The 21014-nt window shown below is 55.7% G+C and overlaps 2 protein-coding genes across 14 annotated transcripts in view; one reads left to right on the top strand and one right to left on the bottom strand.

Moving 5' to 3' along the window:
• CELSR2 (cadherin EGF LAG seven-pass G-type receptor 2) overlaps positions 1-19654 on the top strand; it is a 33527-nt gene extending 13873 nt beyond the window's left edge. Inside the window, exons 10-34 of one of the 5 annotated variants that reach the window (XM_047873669.1) lie at positions 150-437; positions 521-695; positions 920-1061; positions 1219-1339; positions 1737-1920; positions 2097-2198; positions 2837-2931; positions 3147-3356; positions 3840-4023; positions 4124-4252; positions 4339-4519; positions 4680-4847; positions 4946-5072; positions 5187-5387; positions 5754-5928; positions 6249-6361; positions 6492-6571; positions 6659-6785; positions 6876-6998; positions 7625-7752; positions 8196-8284; positions 8390-8584; positions 8713-8883; positions 9031-9265; positions 19589-19654. In XM_047873669.1, coding sequence (XP_047729625.1) covers positions 150-437; positions 521-695; positions 920-1061; positions 1219-1339; positions 1737-1920; positions 2097-2198; positions 2837-2931; positions 3147-3356; positions 3840-4023; positions 4124-4252; positions 4339-4519; positions 4680-4847; positions 4946-5072; positions 5187-5387; positions 5754-5928; positions 6249-6361; positions 6492-6571; positions 6659-6785; positions 6876-6998; positions 7625-7752; positions 8196-8284; positions 8390-8584; positions 8713-8883; positions 9031-9265; positions 19589-19628 — 3783 coding nt within the window. In that variant the 3' untranslated portion in view covers positions 19629-19654. Of the gene's footprint in view, positions 1-149; positions 438-520; positions 696-919; positions 1062-1218; positions 1340-1736; positions 1921-2096; positions 2199-2836; positions 2932-3146; positions 3357-3839; positions 4024-4123; positions 4253-4338; positions 4520-4679; positions 4848-4945; positions 5073-5186; positions 5388-5753; positions 5929-6248; positions 6362-6491; positions 6572-6658; positions 6786-6875; positions 6999-7624; positions 7753-8195; positions 8285-8389; positions 8585-8712; positions 8884-9030; positions 9266-9728; positions 11335-12375; positions 13124-19588 lie in introns of those variants that run through there. The other 4 variants (XM_047873667.1, XM_047873672.1, XM_047873670.1 and 1 more) reach the window with 4 other exon arrangements.
• PSRC1 (proline and serine rich coiled-coil 1) lies at positions 14093-18200 on the bottom strand. 9 transcript variants are annotated; one of them, XM_047873681.1, is made up of 8 exons: positions 18173-18200; positions 17398-17455; positions 17249-17306; positions 16343-16784; positions 15875-15989; positions 15536-15784; positions 15136-15417; positions 14093-14702 (listed from the first exon to the last, which is right to left on the bottom strand). In XM_047873681.1, exons 2-8 carry the CDS (start codon positions 17414-17416, stop codon positions 14593-14595), a joined length of 1275 nt encoding a protein of 424 aa, XP_047729637.1. In that variant the 5' UTR covers positions 17417-17455; positions 18173-18200; the 3' UTR covers positions 14093-14592. The 9 variants fall into 9 exon arrangements, with proteins under 9 accessions (XP_047729637.1, XP_047729633.1, XP_047729636.1 ...); XM_047873677.1 differs by lacking the exon at positions 18173-18200 and adding an exon at positions 17929-18165; XM_047873680.1 differs by lacking the exon at positions 18173-18200 and adding an exon at positions 17830-17895.
• Positions 19655-21014: the final 1360 nt, after the last annotated feature.

Genomic DNA, 21014 nt, shown 5'->3' with positions numbered 1-21014 from the left:
TCTATTGGCCTCAAGGGAAAAAACACCTTTTCTTCTCTGGCCTCAGCTGGGCAGTAGGATGGGTTTGGTGGTCCAGGAAGGACGGCATTGGGCTAGAAGAGATGATTAAGGCAGTCTGCTGACCCTCTTTTCTTTTCTCCTGCTGCCAGCTGAGGGAAGGCCATGTGGTGCTGAGTGTGGAGGGCACAGGGCTCCAGGCCTCGTCTCTCCAGCTGGAGCCAGGCCGGGCCAATGACGGCGACTGGCACCGTGCACAGCTGGCTCTGGGAGCCAGTGGGGGCCCTGGCCATGCCATCCTGTCCCTTGACTACGGGCAGCAGCGGGCAGAGGGCAACCTGGGCCCCCGGCTGCATGGGCTGCACCTGAGCAACATTACAGTTGGGGGAGTGCCTGGGCCAGCCGGTGGGGTGGCTCGCGGCTTCCGGGGCTGTCTGCAGGTGAGCCTCCTCCCCTGCCTCCCAGTCCTCACCACCTGGAGGCCTGCTCCACAGAGGGCCAATACCGCTTCCGTCCCTCCCAGGGTGTGAGGGTAAGCGAGACGCCCGAGGGGGTTAGCAGTCTGGATCCTGGCCGTGGGGAAAGCATCAATGTGGAGCCAGGCTGTAGCCTGCCGGACCCCTGTGACTCGAATCCGTGTCCTGCCAACAGTTATTGCAGTGATGACTGGGACAGCTATTCCTGTAGCTGTGATCCAGGTATGCTAGGGATCCAGGGAAATGGTGGGTGCCCAGGGTCTCATTTCAGCTCTGCTGTGTGACCTGAGGTGGGTCATATGACCTCTCTGAGCCTTGTCTCCTGCACTGCAAAGCCATAGCCAGCTGGTATGATTCTCAGACTGGAAGGTGGTGGATGAAGGCAGGTTTGAAGAAAGTGCCAGGGGAGGGTGGGCTTTGAGTCTCTCTCATCCTTATGGTCCCAGGTTACTATGGCGACAACTGTACTAACGTGTGTGACCTGAACCCATGTGAGCATCAGTCCGTGTGTATCCGAAAGCCCAGTGCCCCCCACGGCTACACCTGCGAGTGTCCCCCAAATTACCTTGGGCCATATTGTGAAACCAGGTAAGTGGACCAGGGCATGACCGTTCCTGTCTCTGGGGTGTCCCTCAGAGCACCATGAACCTGGGTGAGCCACAGCCACAGTCAGAAGGGCCACACAAGGCTGCACCAGACAAGGATGGCAGAGGGAGCTCATGTCCGCCTGGGCTCCTCTCTGCAGGATTGACCAGCCTTGCCCCCGAGGCTGGTGGGGACACCCCACGTGCGGCCCGTGCAACTGTGATGTCAGCAAAGGCTTCGACCCAGACTGCAACAAGACAAGCGGCGAGTGCCACTGCAAGGTGACAGCCCCCACCTGGCCTCCACAGTGGCCTCCTGGGCCCTTAAGTGGAGAAGGCCTTACTGCAGAAGAGCTCAGGGCTGTGTGCCCTTGCTCTGACGGGGTGGACAAGTGGCCCCATGCTCTGATGTGTCTGGGGTGTGGGGGACCCAGGATGGATACTCTACCAGTGAACTCTAGGCTGGCCTCACTGGTTGTTTGCAACCAGTTCTGACTGGTTGGCATCTCACTGACGGGCTAAACCGCAAATTGTTACCAGTTAAATATTTTGAATACCATTCCTGGGGGACCTGAAGTCAGCGAGCCTCCCTCCAGAGGGGCCACAGCTGAAAGGATCCATGAGCATCCAGGAGAGAGAGCCTGAGCCAGTGACCCGCATCCTCTGTCCCCCCTCTCAGGAGAACCACTACCGGCCCCCTGGCAGCCCCACTTGCCTCCTCTGTGACTGCTACCCCACGGGCTCTTTGTCCCGCGTCTGTGACCCCGAGGACGGCCAGTGTCCATGCAAGCCAGGCGTCATTGGGCGCCAGTGTGACCGCTGTGACAACCCTTTTGCTGAGGTCACCACCAATGGCTGTGAAGGTGGGGCTCCCATGCTGGGTCGGTGGCTCTCCTGCTGTGTGCCAGGTCCCGATGTCCCAGGGATGCCAGGAGCAGGGGCTGGTTGCAGTCCTGAGGCTGCTGAGGGCGGGCCGGGAGCCTGAGCAGAGCTGCAGGGGGACAGCTACTCCTGGGTGACCCTGTGTGTTTCCTTGCAGTGAATTACGACAGCTGCCCACGGGCCATCGAGGCTGGGATCTGGTGGCCCCGTACCCGCTTCGGACTGCCTGCTGCTGCTCCCTGCCCCAAAGGCTCCTTTGGTAGGTGCTGGACTTGGCCTGTCATCACTAGGACTGGCTGCAGATCCCGGGACCTCTCTCTGGTCTCCAGGTCCTGGAGACTCCATGTCCCACACTGTTGCTCTGCTCCCAGGGTTGCCGGGATGAAGGGCACCTACATCCTGAATTCTTAACAAAAATGCTGAAACACCTGCCATGTGCAGCCACAGTGACGGGTATAGAGATTCAAAGATGAATCACACAGGGTTCCTTCCCATCCTCAACTCATCGCCTGGAACAGGAATTATGCCTCTAGAAAGGCAGTCTGGGGAATAGGGGCTGTTGGGTGCTGTTCCAGGGGACCCAGCCCCAGTCCTGGTCCTTGGACTGAGATGATGAACAGAGTTCATAAGCAGAGAGTGGCAGAGAGCACAAGGTGCAGAGGGACAGCGATGTCTAGGGGCTTGAGGAGAGTGTGTGCCCTGTGCTCCTGCATCCTTGTTTGGGCCCATCTTGCAGGGGTTTTGTACTCTTCTCATCTGGGCTGCAGGAGGGCAGGGCCCTTGTTTGCTTGTCTCCTGTCTCTGGCCCATGAGGTCCTGGCACCCGGGAACTCTGGCAGGTCCGGGAAGCATCCTGTATCTGTCCTGAGGCCTGCCATCTGGGCTTCCTTCCCCCAGGGACTGCCGTGCGCCACTGTGATGAACACAGGGGGTGGCTCCCCCCAAACCTTTTCAACTGCACATCAGTCACCTTCTCAGAGCTGAAAGGCTTTGTAAGTGAACCTCCTCTCTCCCCTCACTGCTGCTAGCTTTGAGAAAAGGGCTTTTGGAATTCCAGCCCCCAGGGTCCCCCCCACCGGGAGTGGCCATTTCTCCCTTTTCCTGAGGCCCTTTTACTCCAGAGTTCCAGTCCTGCCCTCTGGGGACCTCACTGCTATCCTCCTGTGCTAACCTCCCACCACCCCTGTCCTGTCCGGCTCCATCCTAGGCTGAGCGGCTACAGCGGAATGAATCAGGTCTGGACTCGGGACGCTCCCAGCGGCTGGCTCTGCTTCTGCGCAATGCCACACAGCACACGGCTGGCTACTTTGGCAGTGATGTCAAGGTGGCCTACCAGCTGGCCACACGGCTGCTGGCCCATGAGAGTGCCCAGCGGGGCTTTGGGCTGTCTGCCACGCAGGATGTGCACTTCACCGAGGTGGGGCTTGGATGGGGCAGGGCTGGCTGGTTAGATGGGGGTCATGGTGAGTGAGCCCGTTTCTGGGGCAACCTGAGGGCTGAATGGGGAACACTCTCCATCCCTGCCTTTGGGGACCTCCCAGTTGGCATGAAGCCTCCGGGAGGTCCCTCGAGCCATGGAATTTAGAGCATCTCCTTCCAGCTCTTTTTCTAGTAAGGTGCTAACAGAAACTAATGTTTGTATTGGGGCCTGGCCTGACCAGGTTCCTCGGAGCAGAGGCCTTGCCCACCTTGCCAGGCTGGGGAGGAATCAGCATCTAGCCATGTGTGTGGGTCCAGACACAGGGCTTGGGAAGCTCCTAGTTCCAGAATGAGGAGGGAAGGTTTGAAGGAGCGGCATGGTTGGCGTGGGTAGCCAGGGCTGGTCGAGGCACAAGTGGGGCCCGGTGGTGGGGATGAGAAGGTATGGGGCTGCAGCCCACTGTGACCATGCCTACCCCAGAATCTGCTGCGGGTGGGCAGCGCCCTCCTGGACGCAGCCAACAAGCGTCACTGGGAGCTGATCCAGCAGACGGAGGGTGGCACGGCCTGGCTGCTTCAGCACTACGAGGCCTATGCCAGTGCCCTGGCTCAGAACATGCGGCACACCTACCTGAGCCCCTTCACTATCGTCACGCCCAACATCGGTGAGGCTGGGTCAGGGAGGGGGCTGTGGAAAGAGGCCCTGGCCAAGGTGGCTGTGCTGGGGGCCTGACCCAGGGTCTGACCTGTGACCCTTCTCCCTAGTCATCTCTGTAGTTCGCCTGGACAAGGGGAACTTCGCTGGGGCCAAGCTGCCTCGCTATGAGGCGCTGCGGGGGGAGCGGCCCCCTGACCTGGAGACGACGGTCATTCTGCCTGATTCTGTCTTCAGAGGTCAGTGGGGAGCCAGAGGGTGGGTCAGGGGCCAGGCTGGGGCATCTGTGCGGGGCCCAGCTGAGTGGACAGTGTCCCGGTCCCAGAAACACCCACCGTGGTCAGGCCCGCGGGCCCTGGAGAGACCCAGGAGCCAGAGGAGCTGGCTCGGCGTCAGCGGCGGCACCCAGAGCTGAGCCAGGGTGAGGCTGTGGCCAGCGTCATCATCTACCGCACCCTGGCCGGGCTGCTGCCCCATAACTATGACCCGGACAAGCGCAGCCTGAGGTGAGCAGCTGAGGAGACAAGGGGTGGGTGGGATGCAGGTTGGGCGGGTGAGTGCTGAGACACAGAGAGGCCAGGGGTCGGGGCATGTCCAACTGATGATGGGTGTTCCCTCAGCCACGGGACTGCCATAGTGACTGTGTACCTGCCTGTTCTTCATCAGAGTCCCCAAACGCCCTGTCATCAACACGCCGGTGGTGAGTATCAGCGTCCATGACGATGAGGAACTTCTGCCCCGTGCCCTGGACAAGCCAGTCACGGTGCAGTTCCGGCTGCTGGAGACGGAGGAGCGCACCAAGCCCATCTGTGTCTTCTGGAACCATTCCATCCTGTGAGCCTAAACTGCCCTTCCCCCAAGGCTTTGGGCGGAGAGCCAAGCCCCTGGGTGCCTTACACTCCTGGTCCCCTGCCCCTGCCTCCCTCGTGCAGAGTCAGTGGCACAGGTGGCTGGTCAGCCCGAGGCTGCGAGGTCGTCTTCCGCAACGAGAGCCACGTCAGCTGCCAGTGCAACCACATGACGAGCTTCGCCGTGCTCATGGATGTGTCCCGGCGAGAGGTTGGACCCCCAGGGGGCAGCCGCGGAGCTAGGGGTGGGAGCCCAGGGCACTGGGCTGGATTCTTAGGCCCTGCCCTTCCTAATTCTCCTGGCCTCTTGCCACCTGCTCTGCAGAATGGAGAGATCCTGCCGCTGAAGACACTGACATATGTGACCCTAGGGGTCACCTTGGCTGCCCTACTGCTCGCCTTCCTCTTCCTCACTATCCTTCGTGCCCTACGCTCCAACCAGCATGGCATCCGACGGAACCTGACTGCTGCTCTGGGCCTGGCCCAGCTGGTCTTCCTCCTAGGAATCAACCAGGCTGACCTCCCTGTAAGATTTCTCCCCTCACCCAGAAACCGTCCACAACTTCTAGTCCTATGAAACTTCCTATAGTCCTCCCCAGCTCCCCAGTCTCTGCTTCTGCAGCAAGAACTCAGAGCCCAGCCCAGCACCCAGCCCATGGTTTCCTCTTCTCCAGCTCCCCCTCACCTTCCCCTACCGCGCCCCGCTCTGCCGCCTCCCCCCCCCCCCCCCCCGCCTCCCCGTCCCCCAACCCCCCCGCCCCCCCGCCAGCATCCTAGGAGTACCTTCCTCTGGCCCACACTTCCCAAAGCACCACCTTACACCCAGGCCCTTCCCCTGACAAGACGCTCTGGGTGTGCCCTGGTCACTGACCAGGCATGGCTGGGCCCCCAGTTTGCTTGCACAGTCATCGCCATCCTGCTGCATTTCCTGTACCTCTGCACCTTCTCCTGGGCCTTGCTGGAGGCCTTGCACCTGTACCGGGCACTCACTGAGGTGCGCGACGTCAACGCTGGCCCCATGCGCTTCTACTATATGCTGGGCTGGGGTGTGCCTGCCTTCATCACAGGTACCTCCCACCCCCTTCCCGGGCCTGAGGTTCTGCATCCCTAGGCCCTGGGTCCACCTTCATGCCACATTCTCCCCACCCACATCCCAGTCCCAGAGGCCCCATACCCCCATGACCCAGGCTGAGTTCTCCGTAGGCATGCCTCTCAGTCCTTGAGGCTCCCCACCAGGGGCTGGGTCCCCCATCCTGGACAGGTCGGCATGGACACATGGTGGGTGGAACCCTTTGTCCTCTGCACCTGGCCCTGTGAGCCCATTTGACACCTGACTGGTGTCAAGGCCCTACCACCCCTTCCCCTGCTGTTGTCACCATACCCCCAGGTCTAGCCGTGGGCCTCGACCCTGAGGGCTATGGGAACCCTGACTTCTGCTGGCTCTCCATCTATGATACGCTCATCTGGAGTTTTGCTGGCCCTGTGGCCTTTGCTGTCTCGGTAGGTGCTAGAAAGTGGGCTGGGGGTGAGCAGGCTGAGTGTGTCCCCATTTAGGAATGGGGAAACTGCTGGGCCCCCGCAGAGTTGAGTAGAAGCTGTCTGTCCCCTGATGATCGCCCTCCCCTGCTAGATGAGTGTCTTCCTGTACATCCTGGCAGCCCGCGCCTCCTGTGCTGCCCAGCGGCAGGGCTTTGAGAAGAAAGGCCCTGTGTGAGTATGGGGTGTGGGTGCCTGGGCAGTGGGCAGGCATCGGTGTGGGAGGCCTCCTGGCCGGGCTCACAGCCTCCCCCTCTCCAGCTCAGGCCTGCGGCCTTCCTTCGCTGTTCTCCTGCTGCTGAGTGCCACGTGGCTGCTGGCGTTGCTCTCTGTCAACAGTGACACCCTCCTCTTCCACTACCTCTTTGCTGCCTGCAATTGCATCCAGGTACCTGGCCCAGGCCCATGGAGATGGGGGTGTGAGGCTTGGCCATGGGGTGCCCGATTCCGCACTTAGCTGCTGCCTCTCGCCTGCCAGGGCCCCTTCATCTTCCTCTCCTACGTGGTGCTTAGCAAGGAGGTCCGGAAAGCACTCAAGTTTGCCTGCAGCCGCAAGCCGAGCCCTGACCCTGCGCTGACCACCAAGTCCACCCTGACCTCGGTGAGGGAGCCAGGGATCAGGGACGTGGGATCAGGGAGGTCTGGGGCAGAGAGGAAGAGGCAGAAGGCCCAAGGAGCTTGTTCTCTGTGCTTTTTGCCCCGCTTTTTCTTCATCCTTACATCCTTTCCTGGAAGGAGGAAGGAAGGGGTGGTGAAATGGTATGTGTGGCCTGGGAAGAGGGGGACACGGGGTAGGGAGGAAGGTTTTGACTCAGAAGAGTTGGGTGTAGAGCTAGGAAGAGTAAGGTGAGGAAGTGACCAAGACAGGTGACCCAGTCACGGATGCCCAACATCTGAGAATCCCTCGTGGATCTTGGTAGATTTTCTGTGTCCAGCACATTCTCAGGAGATAATTCCTGGTACCATTTTTTACCAGGAAGCCCTTATATAGCTGAGTCCAGGGTACTTGGCGTGCACAGGGCTGGCCCAGGTACGGCAGAGCTATGGCTACTACCAGGCCCTGATATGGGAGTGGTGGGGGGAGCGGAGATGTGGGGCCTCTCTCTTTCAGACCTGGGCGTGTAGGTGGTAGAACTTAGGGCAAGCTCCCTCGGCCCTTCTGCTCCCCGTCCTGGGGCCACCCCGGCCTGCTCCCCCTACCTACTGACCTCTCCGTTCCATGCCTAGTCCTACAACTGCCCCAGCCCCTATGCAGATGGGCGGCTCTACCAGCCGTACGGAGACTCAGCGGGCTCTCTACACAGTGCCAGCCGCTCGGGCAAGAGTCAACCCAGCTACATCCCCTTCTTGCTGAGGTGAGCCCTGGTGATGGGGGCATCCACAAGGAGAGAAGAGTGCTGTGCCTGCTGGAAACCAGGCCAGCCACCTGCTGGGAGTTGAATATCGCACTTGGTGGCTGGCTGACTGGTGGCAGCTTAAATTAGAAGCAGGAGGCGGGGTGCCTGGGTGGCTCAGACCGGTTGGACGTCCAACTTAGGCTCAGGTCATGATCTCATGGTTCGTGGGTTTGAGCCCTGCGTCGGGCTTCGTGCTGACAGCCTGGAGCCTGCTTGGGATTCTCTGTCTCTGTGCCCCTCCCCCATGTGTGCACGCACTCTCTCTCTCTCTCAAAATAAATAAAAAAAAAAAGAAGTAGGAGGGGCATGGGGCAGGAACAGGGAAACGAGAGAGAGAGAAAAGAACGGGACACTAGGCAAAGGGCTGGGCTGACCCTTCTAACATGGCCTTGTCTTCTCAGGGAAGAGTCCACACTGAACCCTGGCCAAGGGCCCCCTGGCCTTGGGGACCCAGGTAGCCTATTCCTGGAAGGTCAAGACCAGCAGCATGGTGAGAACAGAAGCCCCTGATGGCCGGTGGGGGGCAGCTGCCTGGCTTTTGTGGAGGGTGTGCAGAGGCAGGTTGGTCAGCCGTGATTTCTCCCCCACCTCCCAGATCCTGACACAGACTCTGACAGTGACCTGTCCCTGGAAGATGATCAGAGTGGCTCTTATGCCTCTACTCACTCATCAGACAGTGAGGAGGAGGAAGAGGAGGAGGAGGAGGAGGCCGCCTTCCCTGGAGAGCCAGGCTGGGACAGCCTGCTGGGGCCTGGCGCTGAGAGACTGCCCTTGCACAGTACCCCCAAGGGTGGGCCGGCGCCAGGGCTTTGGCCTTTGAAGGGGGCAACGGGAGGGCAAAGGGCCTGGAATTCCTAGGGTAGTGAGTTCCTAGCTGTCTGTCTTCTCTGGGCCTTATCAACTTCCTTTCTCCACCAGATGGGGGCCCAGGGTCCGGGAAGGCTCCCTGGCCAGGAGACTTTGGGACCACAGCAAAGGAGAGTAGTGGCAATGGGGCCTCTGAGGAGCATCCTTGGGAGAATGGAGATGCCCTGCCTCGGGAGGGGTCCCTGGGCCCCCTTCCAGGCCCTTCTGCCCAACCTCACAAAGGTGAGCAGGGCATGCCCAGCTGCCATGCTCCCCCATTTGGCAACCTCACAACTCACCTTTGCTCCGTGGCTGGTAGGGCTCTCTAGGGCAGTCCCATGAGCCTACCACTTGTTCCTCATGGCGCCTGCACCCCCCCTTCCCCCACAGGCATCCTCAAGAAGAAGTATCTGCCCACCATCAGTGAGAAGAGCAGCCTCCTACGGCTGCCCCTGGAGCAGGGCACAGGGTCTTCTCGGGGCTCCTCAGCCAGCGAAGGCAGCCGGGGCGGGCCCCCTCCCCGCCCTCCACCCCGGCAGAGTCTCCAGGAGCAGCTGAACGGGGTCATGCCCATCGCCATGAGTATCAAGGCGGGCACAGTGGATGAGGACTCGTCGGGCTCCGAGTGAGTGAGGCTGGCTGGGTGGGACCGGGCGCAGCCCCTCAGAGGCCCGGCTGGGCTCACAGCTGCTTCCAGGCCTCGCCAGGCTGCTCTGGCAGGCGGTCGGGGGACGGATGGGCTGGCCAGCTGCCTTACTGTGACATGCCCACAGACCATGGTGCCCCATGGGGTCAGCTCAGCCCGCATCGGGCAAAGTGAGGGAGGGTGGGGAGCTGGGGTAGCTTTTCTGTTTCCTTCTCCTGGTGGAAGCTTCTCCCTGTCTTCTCTGCTCCGACTAACCCCCTGTCTGCCTTTTCTGTCACTTTCCTTTCCTGCCTCTCCAGATTTCTCTTCTTTAACTTCCTGCATTAACCCTGGGCCGGTGGTTCCTACACCCTGAGGCTCCCTTACCTTCCCCAGCTGCACTCATGCCCCCACTCCTGTCTTGTGCTCTATCCTGCCCTTGCTCCCCACCGCCTGCCCGCAGCAGCGACGAAACATCCATCTGAGGAGCCTGGGCCTTGCCGGGAGGGGCGCCCACCCCACCCAAGGCCATCTAGTGCCAACTCCCTCCCCCACCATCCCCTTCACTGCACTTTGGACCCCTGGGGCCAACATCTCCAAGACAAAGTTTTTCAGAAAAGAGGAAAAAAGAATTTAAAAAAGGATCTCCACTCTTCATGACTTCAGGGATTAATTTTTTTTATATGCTGGAAACTGACTCCCCTTTCCCTTCCCAAAGAGGATAGGACCTCCCAGGATACTTCCCAGCCTCTCCTCAGTTTCCCATCTGCTGTGCCTCTGGGAGGAGAGGGACTTTTGGGGGGCCTGCCCCTCATTTGCCATCACCAAAAGGAAAGGACAAAGCCACATGCACCCAAGGGCATCAAGCCCTGCAGGCTGCACCCCGGCAGGCCTCAGTATGGTGAGGGCGTCAAGGTGGAGGGCACTCCTCACTCTGCCTGTGCTGCCCCTCCCAGGAACTGAAAAAAGCCCTGTCTGGCGAGGGGGCAGAAGGACTCCACGCCCCCAGACCCCCAAATGCTGCATGAACACATTTTGAGGGGAACCCGTGCCCCTGGGCGGCGGCCGGGCCACCCCAGCCCCTCTTCTCTCCCTGGACTCTGGCCACGCGCTGCAGTCCAGGCGTTTGCTCAGTTCGCTGACCCGAAAGTGCTTCATTTCCCTGCCTGACCCGCATGGGGAAGGCCAGTCGTGTGTTAAGTTGCGCTTCTTTGCTGTGGTGTGGGTGGGACGGGGAGGAAGAGTAAATCCAGGGCTGGCTCAGTCGCCCCCAGACGTCTCAAGCACAGGTCTCAAGCCTGGGTTCTGGTGTCCACTCACCTACCCACCCGAGATCAGACAAATCCCACTTTGTCTGACCTGCTGTGGCCTCTGAGACATGTTCTATTTTTAACCCCTTCTTGGAATTGGCTCTCTTCTTCAAAGGACCGGGTCCTGTTCCTCTTTCTCTCCCTGTCCCACGCCCACCCCCAGCTCCCTGCGAAGAGAGAGTTAATATATATTTTATTTATTTGCTTTTTGTGTTGGGATGAGTTCCTGTCCGGTCCCAGGGGGTCTGATGTGGCTGTGACAGGTTGGGTGTGTACCCAGCAATCCTGGCGTGGGGGCCCGAGGCCCTTCCCTTGCTCCAGGCTGTCATCTCCTGCCTCCTCTCCTCTGGCCTCCTCAGTTTTGCCAACTGCAATTCATTTGAGTTACTGTTTATGCTAAGCATGTACTCCTGACTTGTCACTGACTTTCCTCTGGAGCAGGTGGCTAGAAAAAGAGGCTATGGGTGGGGGGAGAAATGTTCCTGTTCTCACTTGTAAGGCTGGTTTTTGGCTTTTCTGCCATGGATTCTCCCCCTGACCTCTCCCCTCAGCAATTCCTGCAAAGGGTTAAAAATTTAACTGGTTTTTAACTACTGATGACTTAAACAACACAAAGATGCTGGATGCTAACTTGATACTAACCATCAGATTGTACAGTTTGATTGTTACTGTAAATACAGTAGGGTTTTGTGTTTGTTTTTTTCATTTCCCCATATACTACTGAATAAACTATAGCTCTGTGCGGGTTGAGCACTGTCATCACGTGCTTCTGTGTGGTACCCTGTCCTTCCAGAGGGCAGCTCTGGAAAACAAGAGCAGGCAGGGCCCTAGGTGGGCCAGGAGGTCAGGGGACTCAGATGCCAAGCAGCCGATGAGCTAGTCCCTCTACCAACACCCAAGCAGTAGCCAAATAGCCTCATCAGCACAGAGCCCATGTTCTGGCACGTCCAAGGAAGATGCGGCAGGTGGCAGGAAGGTTTCCTTTTCACCAGGATAGGAGGGACGTGTGGCTGGAGAGGCTGCAAACAGCAGGCAGGTTTCTGGTCTAGTCGCTTAGGGGCTGAGTCCTGGAGACAGAATTCAGGAGGCAGGGAGGGCAGAGTTGAGTGGCTGAGTGGCTGGTAGGAATTCAAAGCTCAGTGACTAGGTACCTCCTGACCACTTCTCTGGGCCATTTTGTGTGTTTTGCCATTGGAAATGAAGCAGCAATTCACACTCAAGCCAACTACATGTTCTGCAACATTACTTCTCTTCCCAAGTTTTGTATTTTCTTCAAAGGTCGGTTCAGCAAACTAGTTAGGGAGTTAACATGGGGGCACTAGAGGGTGCGTAGTGATTAAGAGCACAAGCCCTGGGCACCAGACTGACTTAATTTCTTTGCCTGCAAAATGAGGATGGTAAGAACATCCGCCTAATTGAGCTTTTATGAGACTTAAATGAGTTAGCACATGTAAGGCGCTTAAAACAGTTCACAGTGCATAGTAAGAGGCCAGTAAATGTTGCCTTCCCTCATTGCTGCTACTGGGCAGGGGCGGGGTTAGAGAGCATAAAGAGACAACTAGAAAGGCGGACCTGAAGGGAAGGAAGGAAGCAGGTAGCTGAACAAGGAAGGCAGCTGTGGCAGGTGGGCCTCCTCCCTCGCTGGCACTGCCTACTGAATGTTGCTTAAGCCGGCTTGGGGCGGGATGGGGGTGGGGCAGGATGGGGGCAGGGTGGGTGGGGATGGGGTGAGGTGGGGGTTACGAAATTCAAGACTGACCGGGAGCAAAAGGAACATGCCTTGTCCTTTCCGGCCACCAGGTGGCAACAGCACATGGGTCTGCGGCTGGTTTTGTCTCCCAAGCTACACACACGTGCCATCTGCTGGCCACACCTAAGTGCTTGCCTGGGCATGCCGACCTTCCAGCGCTTCTGCCAGAGCCGGGAGTCACCAACAGGCCCTGCTCGCCAGACACCCGCGCAGGACACAGCTGGGGAACACACCTCAGGTTTTCTGGCCTCTGCCAGATTTCTCCAGAGCCAAATACTCAAGTGTGTTTCCACATCCCCTCCCCCAACTCAATTCTTGGAATCCCAGAGGCTGTAGGAGTTGCTGACAGAGGCTCAGGGAGAGGGGTGAACATCTAGGCAGCTGTCACTGTGCTATAGGTGAAATGTGTTACGTGAACTTTAAGATCGGCCATAAAAAGAAGACAGCAGTGGAGGGCCTCTGTCTGGGGAAGGGCATTTCAGTGCCTATGTAGGGTGCTTGTGGGCATATGTATGTGGGGGGCAGGGGACACCAGCTGACACTCCACTCCCTCTGCCCAGTTGCCTATTGCCTTCCTTAAGTCACAGCCTAGCCTTCTAAGAGGGAAGTTCTCTCAAAACTCACAAGGAATTGAATTGGTTCTGGTTGCAAGAGTCAAAGGCTGTGAGTCAAAGGCTTAGCGAAATCTGTTAAATGAGTCTCATTCATTCAACAACCCCCCACCATCTTGCACTCAAATTTATGTTTTCAACGTTTATTTTGGGGACAGAGAGAGACAGAGCATGAACGGGCGAGGGGCAGAGAGAGAGGGAGACATAGAATTGGAAACAGGCTCCAGGCTCTGAGCCATCAGCCCAGAGCCCGACGCGGGGCTCGAACTCACAGACCGCGAGATCGTGACCTGGCTGAAGTCGGACGCTTAACCGACTGCGCCACCCAGGCGCCCCTCAAATTTATGTTTTCAATAAATAAATGAAATTGCCACATACAAATGACACTAGGCACTAAAACCTAGTGCCAACCCTCACGTCTAGGAGGGGACATAAGAGAACACCAACAATATCTAATGATATACGTGACGAGGTGTTCTAGTATCTTCTACTGAAGCCGTCAGTGAAACTGAATACCAGGGGACCCATCAAAGGGTCCCCTCATCTCAGTACCTCAGGCTAGATGATGAGGCATTCTCAGAAGGCTCCATTCTCCGGGTGCCCGAGTGGCTTAGTAGGTTAAGTGTCCAAACTCGATTTCGGCTCAGGTCATGATCTCCCAGTCTGTGGATTCGAGCTCCGCATTGGGCTCTTCCCTGACAGAGTGGAGCCTGCTTGGGACTCTCTCTCCCTCTTTCTCTCTGACCCTCCCTCGCTCCCACTCACTCTCGCTCTCTTTCAAAATAAATAAACTTACAAAAAAAAAAAAAAAAGTCTTCATTCTCTTGCCAGGAAAGGACACCCAAACTTAGCAAGCTTAGGATATAAATAATTGACCAAGACCCTTGATAACCTCACATAGTGTGAATCAAGCTATATTTTACTTGATCTGGACCTTCCAGTAACACACAAATCCTGTGAAAAGGCAGCTTGTTCCCATCTAATGCCAACAAAGGGAGGGCGGATAGTCACAGCTGGATGAGCTGCAATCACAAGAGCCTTCGGCCTATTGAGGCCCCAGCCTGGGAGGCTCCTCCTGGCTCCCTCATTGGAATAACACAGGAGTTTACTACGTATTTGTTTGAAATTGGAGCATTTACTTTCACACATACAGAGATTATAAAAATACACTCATTTTATTTTAGAAAAACGCAGATCGATGTAAGCTTATCATAAACTGGCCTCTTAAGAGTCACAGAATTCACAGGAAATAAGTTCTAGAGACCAGGTGCCTGCCTCTGCCTCTCCAAACAGGCCTGCATCCAGTAGAGGATGTGATTCAGGACTGTTCCTCAGAGAGCAGGGAGGTTAGCTACAGAGGCCATTCACATGTAAATGTCCAGTGAGCCAAAGCCTGGGAAGAAGATCAAACTCTCTGGGACTGAACACAAGAGTGGGGGGTGGAAGAGGACAAACCACTCTCCTGCATTTCTCATTTTCTGCTTGTTAATTTCACTGTTGGGAGGTGACCTCTTTTTCCTAATCCTCTTTCAACCCACAGAGTTTGATTCCCCTCCAGCTCAACCCTAATCCACCCCATCTCCCATCTCTTCACTCCTGGGGCACCAGCCCTGGTGGCATCTTTTCCTCCTGCTCCTGGGCCAGAATCTTCTGGAGTCAGGGCCTGCCTTCCATGAGAGGGCTTGGAGGGTCGAGTAGAGGTGAGTCCAGGCAGTGACTGTAGTGGTTTGCTCCTGAATTTTTGCTTGCTGACCTGATCTCTTTACCTAAAGAGTCAGAAGGAAGAACTGCTTTAAACTGTCCCTCTTCTGGGCTGTCTGTCTAGGTGGCTCAGTTGCTTGAGCATCTGACTCTTGATTTCAGCTCAGGTCATGATCCCAGGGTGGTGGGATCGAGCCCCGAGTCAGGTTGTGTGCTAAGCATGGAGCCTACTTAAGATTCTTTCTCTCTCTCCCTCTGCCCCTCTCCCCTGCTCTCTCTCTCTAAATAAATAAACAAACAAACAAACTTTCCCTCTTCTTCAAGCCTATTTGTCACCGAGCTGAGATGAAGTTCCTCAGGGAAGGAAGAAATGGGACTCCCTGACCCTCTAGTCTCCCCTCCTCATTCCCATCTTGCCACATAGGATTCAGGGCTTGTGTGCCTAACACTTTGGAAGCCTCAGTGACAGGGGAGAGAGAGCATCTCGACCAGTCTTACCTGGTAGGTCCTGGGACCGCCACTTTCCTGGGGGGCTGCACGTTGCTGCGAGTGGCAGCAGTGATGGGAAGATTTGGCCGCTGGGAAACAGGAACTTGATGGGGGTTAACAAAAGAAATAAGTGAGCAGAAAGTTCAAGTGACCCTCCCTGAGTGAGTCTGGGATTAGTGCCTTTCCTCCCACCCAAGGTTACAAAACATAAAGTATTTGAAAACCACAGTTCACACTCTTTGCCCGGGCCCACATCTCTCCTTAGCTCAGTCTCCCCATCTTCAAATTGGGCTGTAATGAAGATGGAGAAAGGGGTCACTGTTCCCAGCTCTGGGAGGGTGCATTCAAGCTGGGCAAGGGTAGGCATTCTTCCTCCTGATTTCCAGCCATTACGTCCACTCTTCCTCACCTCTGTGCCCTACAGCACTTGGTCGTGGAAGTCCTTTCCGAGGTGGCAGAGAAGCTGGAGGCAGGGCACCTTTGCTGGGTGGTACACTCCGGCTGGTGAGTGGCATTCGGCTGGCAGGCCTGGGGATGGCAGAGGGAACAGGCAGTCGACTGGAAGGCTTAGCAGCTGCTCCCTGCGGCCGAGAGAGGCGCTGAGAGTTGCCGGTAGGAGGCTGTGGGGCCAAGACTGGTCTGACAGGGGTAGGCGGGCCTGGTGGAGAGGAGTAGAGGAATTCTGGGGTCAGCTCCATACCCTCCCTCCTCCCATTCACCCACAGTTTTGCTGCCCAAGTCTCCTCACTTGCTGTTGCTCTCCCACTGGGCCCAGCTTTGCCCCGGACTGGAGGAGTAGATCGGGCGAGAGGAGAAGATGCTGGGCTTTTGGATGTAGGCAACAGATTGCAAGTGGGTGACTCCTGAAATACAAGAGAGAAAAAATAGGACTAGAATGGAAAAAGAATCTGTTCTGCTGGCTGTTTGAGGAATAGAGGTGGAGAGCTGCCTAGATCCCAGGAAGCAAGGGCAGACGTTCGCTGCCGACATCGTCATCCTCATCAATACCATTTATCGTGAGCTTATTATAGACCGTGTAGAGTTATGCACAGACACTGTGCTAAGTGCTTTGCTTATGGTATTTTGCTCAATTCCAACAGTCCTGAGGTAGAATTTTACTATCCCCGCTTTACCAACGAGGAAACCACTCTACGGCTGTACCGAGTCACGCACTGGGTCTGAGGGCACACGTCCAACCCAGGCCCTCCAAACTCACCCTTTTCACACTGGAGGGCCTCTTTCCAGATGCTGCCCGGAGAACCCTGACTGACCCCTTCTTATCGCCGCTCCGGAGTCGGGGTGTCAGGCCGTTTGGGGAGGGGGTGCTCCGAGTCAAAGAACTCACAGTGGGCAGCAGGTCTCGGACAGGACTGTCCTTCAGCACAAAGGTCTCCCGCCGGGGGCTGGGCTTCACCCTGCGAGGCCCCAGGCCCTCGCCCGTGCTCTCCTGCTCCTGCAGGGCACACTGCTCCAGCTGAACTGCCAGCCGGTTGGCCTCGTGGAGAATCTCCTCCAGCTTCTCTGGACTAAGGGGACCCAAGCTGAGCCTCAGCCCCTGGGGGGCTGGGGCCACTGCATTTGGATTACTTCGATTGGAGAGTCCTCTTCGGAGCGGTTTCTCTGGAGTCACCGACACTGCTATGTCTTCCTCCTCACGACTGAGACAGAAAACAAACCAGGCGCCATGCCCACACAGAAGAGACTTTGCAGACAGAAGACTGAAAAGGAGACTGGGCAACTCCTCCACAACAGAGCCAGGGACACAACCCCAAACCCGGAAGCCCATGCTGGCTGTGAGGGTGGTCTCTAGGCGATGAGATGCCCCGTTCTATGAGGCCTCATAGGCCTTTAGCACTTACCGACACTGGAAATTATGCCAGGATGCGGACGGAGCAAATCCACTTACCCTTCTTCTTAACATCCTGAAATCTCATTCCAGCTTATCCCTTTTCCCCTCCCCCAAAAGTGTCACAGGGGCCCATGTCAACAAGTCACCCAGCAGCCCCAGGGCACCCAACCCCAATTACCAACCTAGACCCCAGAGGGCAATACTTCAGCACTAAGGGGACAGAGGCAGACAGGCACTGTTGAAGGAAAGCAAGTAGGTTAAAGAGGCTGGTACCTGTCAGATGGTGACAGCCCTCCAAAGTCCAGGGTCTCATCCGCTATGAACTTTACATCTGTAGGGGAGGAAGGAAGGAATGCCAGCCTCGGGTCCCTAACGCCGTTCTCAATCGCAGCGCCTTACTCCTCCCTCCTTACTTTCCTTACCTTCCTCTAAATCTTCCATGTTCCAGCCAGCAGGTGCACGAGTCAGATTAGACCTGAGCTGGAGACAGAATACACCTTTCTTCAGGTCTCCATCCTGCCCAAGGCCCCCAGCTAAACGCAGGGTGCAAGCCAGGGGATGAGGATCATGCTGGAGATAAAGCGAGGGCCCCAGGGGTAGCACCTGCCCCTGTAACTAGCCCTGTGAACTCCGGGGAAGGTGCCGAGAAAGCACCATCCCCCTCCTCAGGTTGCCCTGCCGCCCCCCCTACAACCTGGGCTCTTCTCACCGGGGACGGTCTGCGCGCCCCATCTTCTTCCCCGCCACCATCCTCCGGTTCTCTCTTTCCCCAAACCACCTTTCCACTCACACAGCACCACATCCACACCACACCTCCAGCCCACCCTCTGTTTTTACTTTCCGCCCCGCCTCACCTCTCGCAGAAAGCACTTGCCTCCCACCACTTAGTCCCGGGAATCAGCCCTGAGGGGGTGGGGCTCCTTTCGAATCTCTCAGGCCCCACCCACTCTCACCACATGCGCTCCGTGATTGGTGGTTCCCAACATCCCTGCCCTCAGGGGCGGGGCGGCATCGACCAGCCGGCCGGAAGTCTGCAGGTGGGGGCTGTGTGGAGAGCGGTTCTAAAACAGACTTCATCCGGTGGGCTAAGGCGGGGAGGCCGCCTGCGCGCGCGTGTGTCCGGGAGACTTTCCTTGGAGGAGGCGGGGCCTCGTGGCGGCGTGCGAGGGACCTGACCAATGACTGTACGTTTCTCACCCTGCCAGCTGGGCGGAGCCGGGCTCCCCGCTGGACCTCCGAGCGCCAGTCACCTTAGACCCAACGCTCCTCTTGAGGAAATTTGTTTTCAGGGGCTTACTCCGTTTGCGAGCACCGCGTTTGCCATGTTTCCTCATTTGTGATTTTTTCAAGTTATGGAAGCACCTAGACATTTAATATTTTAGGTATATTGAGGTTCTCTAAGAAGTACAGCCTCCATTATCTTTTTTTAAAATATATATAAGTTAGCATATAGTGTAATAATGGTTTCAGGAGTAGAATTTATCGAATCATCACGTACATATAACACCCAGGGCTCATCCTAACAAGTGCCCTCTTTAATGCCCATCACCCATTTAGCCCATCCTCCCCTCAACCCAACACCCCTCCAGCAACCCTCAGTTTGTTCTCCGTATTTAAGAGTCTCTTGGTTTGCCTCCCTCTGTTTTTATCTTATTTTTCCTTCCTTTACCATATGTTCATCTGTTTTGTTTTTTAAATTCCACATTTGAGTGAAAGCATACATTTGCCTTTCTCTGAATAATTTTGCTTAGCACGATACATTCTTGTTCCATCCACGTTGTTGCTAAAATGGCAAGATTTCATTCTTTTTGATCGCGGAGTAATATTCCATTGTGTATATATACACCACATCTTCTTTATCCATTCACTAGTTTGGTATATTGAGGTTCTCTAAGAAGTACATCTTCCATTATTATTTTAAGAGAACATTCAGAACCGGAGGTAAACAGGGTTTTTGGACACGGAGATTTGGGTCCAATTCAGCCGTGACTCCTCTGTCACAAGGCAGGCAGGCTTGAGTGTATCTGACCTCTCGCTTATCTGCAGAGCAAGAACCCTGACCGTCAGTCATGGTTTCATGGCTAGAACTACCAGAGTCAAGTTTATACCTTGTGCCTTAGGGGCTTTTGAGGGGTGTTTGTAACTTGCTACCTCTAAACTAAAAGCTGTGTTTGTGAAGTGCTTAAGCCTACTTATTAGAGATCTTTTTGTTGTTTCCAAGTGTTGCCTGTGAATAGGCTGGGGCCACCAGTTAACAGGGCTTCTTAGAAATGTTCTAAAAATTTAAAACAATGGCTGGAGAACTTTAGTCTCCAGAGTTTATGACCATTCTTTTGGCTATTTAGAGGCTTTTTTTTTTTTTTTTTTTTTTTTTTTGGTTTACTTTCTAGTTTTTAGCTGTGAGGCTGAGGTGATGAGGTTTGCAGGCACGAGATGTTACTGTAAGAAATGCCACAGCAAGCAAAGAAGCCTTGGGGTTTAGTGGGGGTGCTAAGGCAAAGGGCGGGGGGGGGGGGCAGAACTTGCAGGCTTGTGTGAAGAAGAACTGGGAGAAGAGGATTGCCTGGTTTTCTGTAGGCTTGTTGGTGAGGGTGGAATTTTGGTTGTTTGTAGGATTCAGGTTCTGTGGAGGTGGGAAGACCAGAGCCAGTAGTTTCCCTCTCTCCAGGCAAGTGGTGGCAAAGTGAAGAATGAAGGGAAAGAAGCTGCTCATTAACTGCATTCCTGCTGGGCCGAGGAGCAGCCTGACTGGGGAAACCCCGCCCTTGCTTCTTCCCAACCTCAGGTGAGTGGGGACGCAGTTGTAGCAAATTGGAAGTTAGTTCCTCCTATGGAAACTCATCTCCAATTTCCTGTCACCCAGTTATGATTTTGAAAGCTGTTGCAGTACCAGAAAAAAAGCAATTGAACTACTTTCTCCTCCATCAGAATAACAACAAAACCAGAAAATACAGATTTCAGGCACAAGAATTCTTTACTCAGCCTAAGGCCACTAACCTGGGAATTATTTGTCCCCCTCAGCCCAACCCCTAAAATGACATCTATGAACAGATGTTCAAGATTTTGGATAAATGGACGAATTAATGAAGAGATTACACCCCCTCCCTGGCACGTGATAGACCTTACTTCAGAAGGAACTCCCTAGTGTTGAGGGCATAAATGACAAAATCAAGGATTCCAGTACAGTTCTTCTTGAATGTGGGAAGATTAACTATGACTGGAAGTCTTGTTCAGCGTGAAGATTTTATTCCTTCACCGTGAAGGTTCAGCATATAGGAACCTTGAGTACTTTGATAGCAGAGGCATGGGGCGGTGGGCTGAGGCCAGAGGTCTAACTGACCCTTAGGGCATCGTAGCTGGGTGTATTCCACTCCTTCCTGACCCCGGCCCTGCTTCAGCTGAAGGGAGGCCTCCTGGCCATTGTGTCCCCGACTAGCTGGCTCTGGACTCTGGTCCCCCTCTCTCCCCAACCTGGCAGTTGCAACAAGGGGTCCCGCAAGGGCATTTGACCGTACAAATAATTTGCGTGGCTAGTTTCTCAGTTTTCCCAAGATGCTACATAACTAGTGACATTCTGGATGCGTGGAAAAAGTTAATTATGACATATAATGGACGCCTTGGGGGGCATTGGGGCATTCTCATAGTGCTCCAGTTGAGAAAGGCTGGAATAGACATTTGCCTCAGCTGAAAATAGACCTTTGGTGTGAACAGAAAAGCCTGTCTCAGTTTTCTCAGCCGAAACACACCCTCCTCCTCTTCAAAGCCTTGCCTAAGATTTACTGCCTCCTAGCGGTCTTTTCTTTCTTACAACCCGTGATCCCACCCCCCAGACCTGCTACAGTTGAGCGTCGCTTGGGTAAAAGAGATGAGAAGAAAGAGAGAAGGCTTGAAGTCAGGCAGACCTGGTTCCAATCCTAGCTCTGCTAACTTACCAGCTTCGTGACTTGGAGCAGCTTATGAACTTCAACTTCCCCATTTGGAAAAGAGAGATTAAAAGTGATAAAGCCTGACGTTCAGTGTCTGATGTCGAAAAGACTAT

This window comes from Prionailurus viverrinus, chromosome C1 (assembly GCF_022837055.1).
Source record: "Prionailurus viverrinus isolate Anna chromosome C1, UM_Priviv_1.0, whole genome shotgun sequence".
Taxonomy (NCBI): domain Eukaryota; kingdom Metazoa; phylum Chordata; class Mammalia; order Carnivora; family Felidae; genus Prionailurus; species Prionailurus viverrinus.
This window is presented reverse-complemented; position numbering and strand designations above follow the sequence as displayed.

Excerpts from the sequence above, each read along its gene's own strand:
- PSRC1 (XM_047873676.1), bottom strand. The coding sequence starts at position 17,777 with ATGTGGTGCTGTGTGAGTGGAAAGGTGGTTTGGGGAAAGAGAGAACCG. Across the intron at positions 17,456-17,684 it reads GGGCGCGCAGACCGTCCCCG|CTCAGGTCTAATCTGACTCG; the intron begins GTGAGAAGAGCC and ends TTCTGTCTCCAG. Across the intron at positions 14,703-15,135 it reads GCGGTCCCAGGACCTACCAG|GTAAAGAGATCAGGTCAGCA; the intron begins GTAAGACTGGTC and ends CTGACTCTTTAG.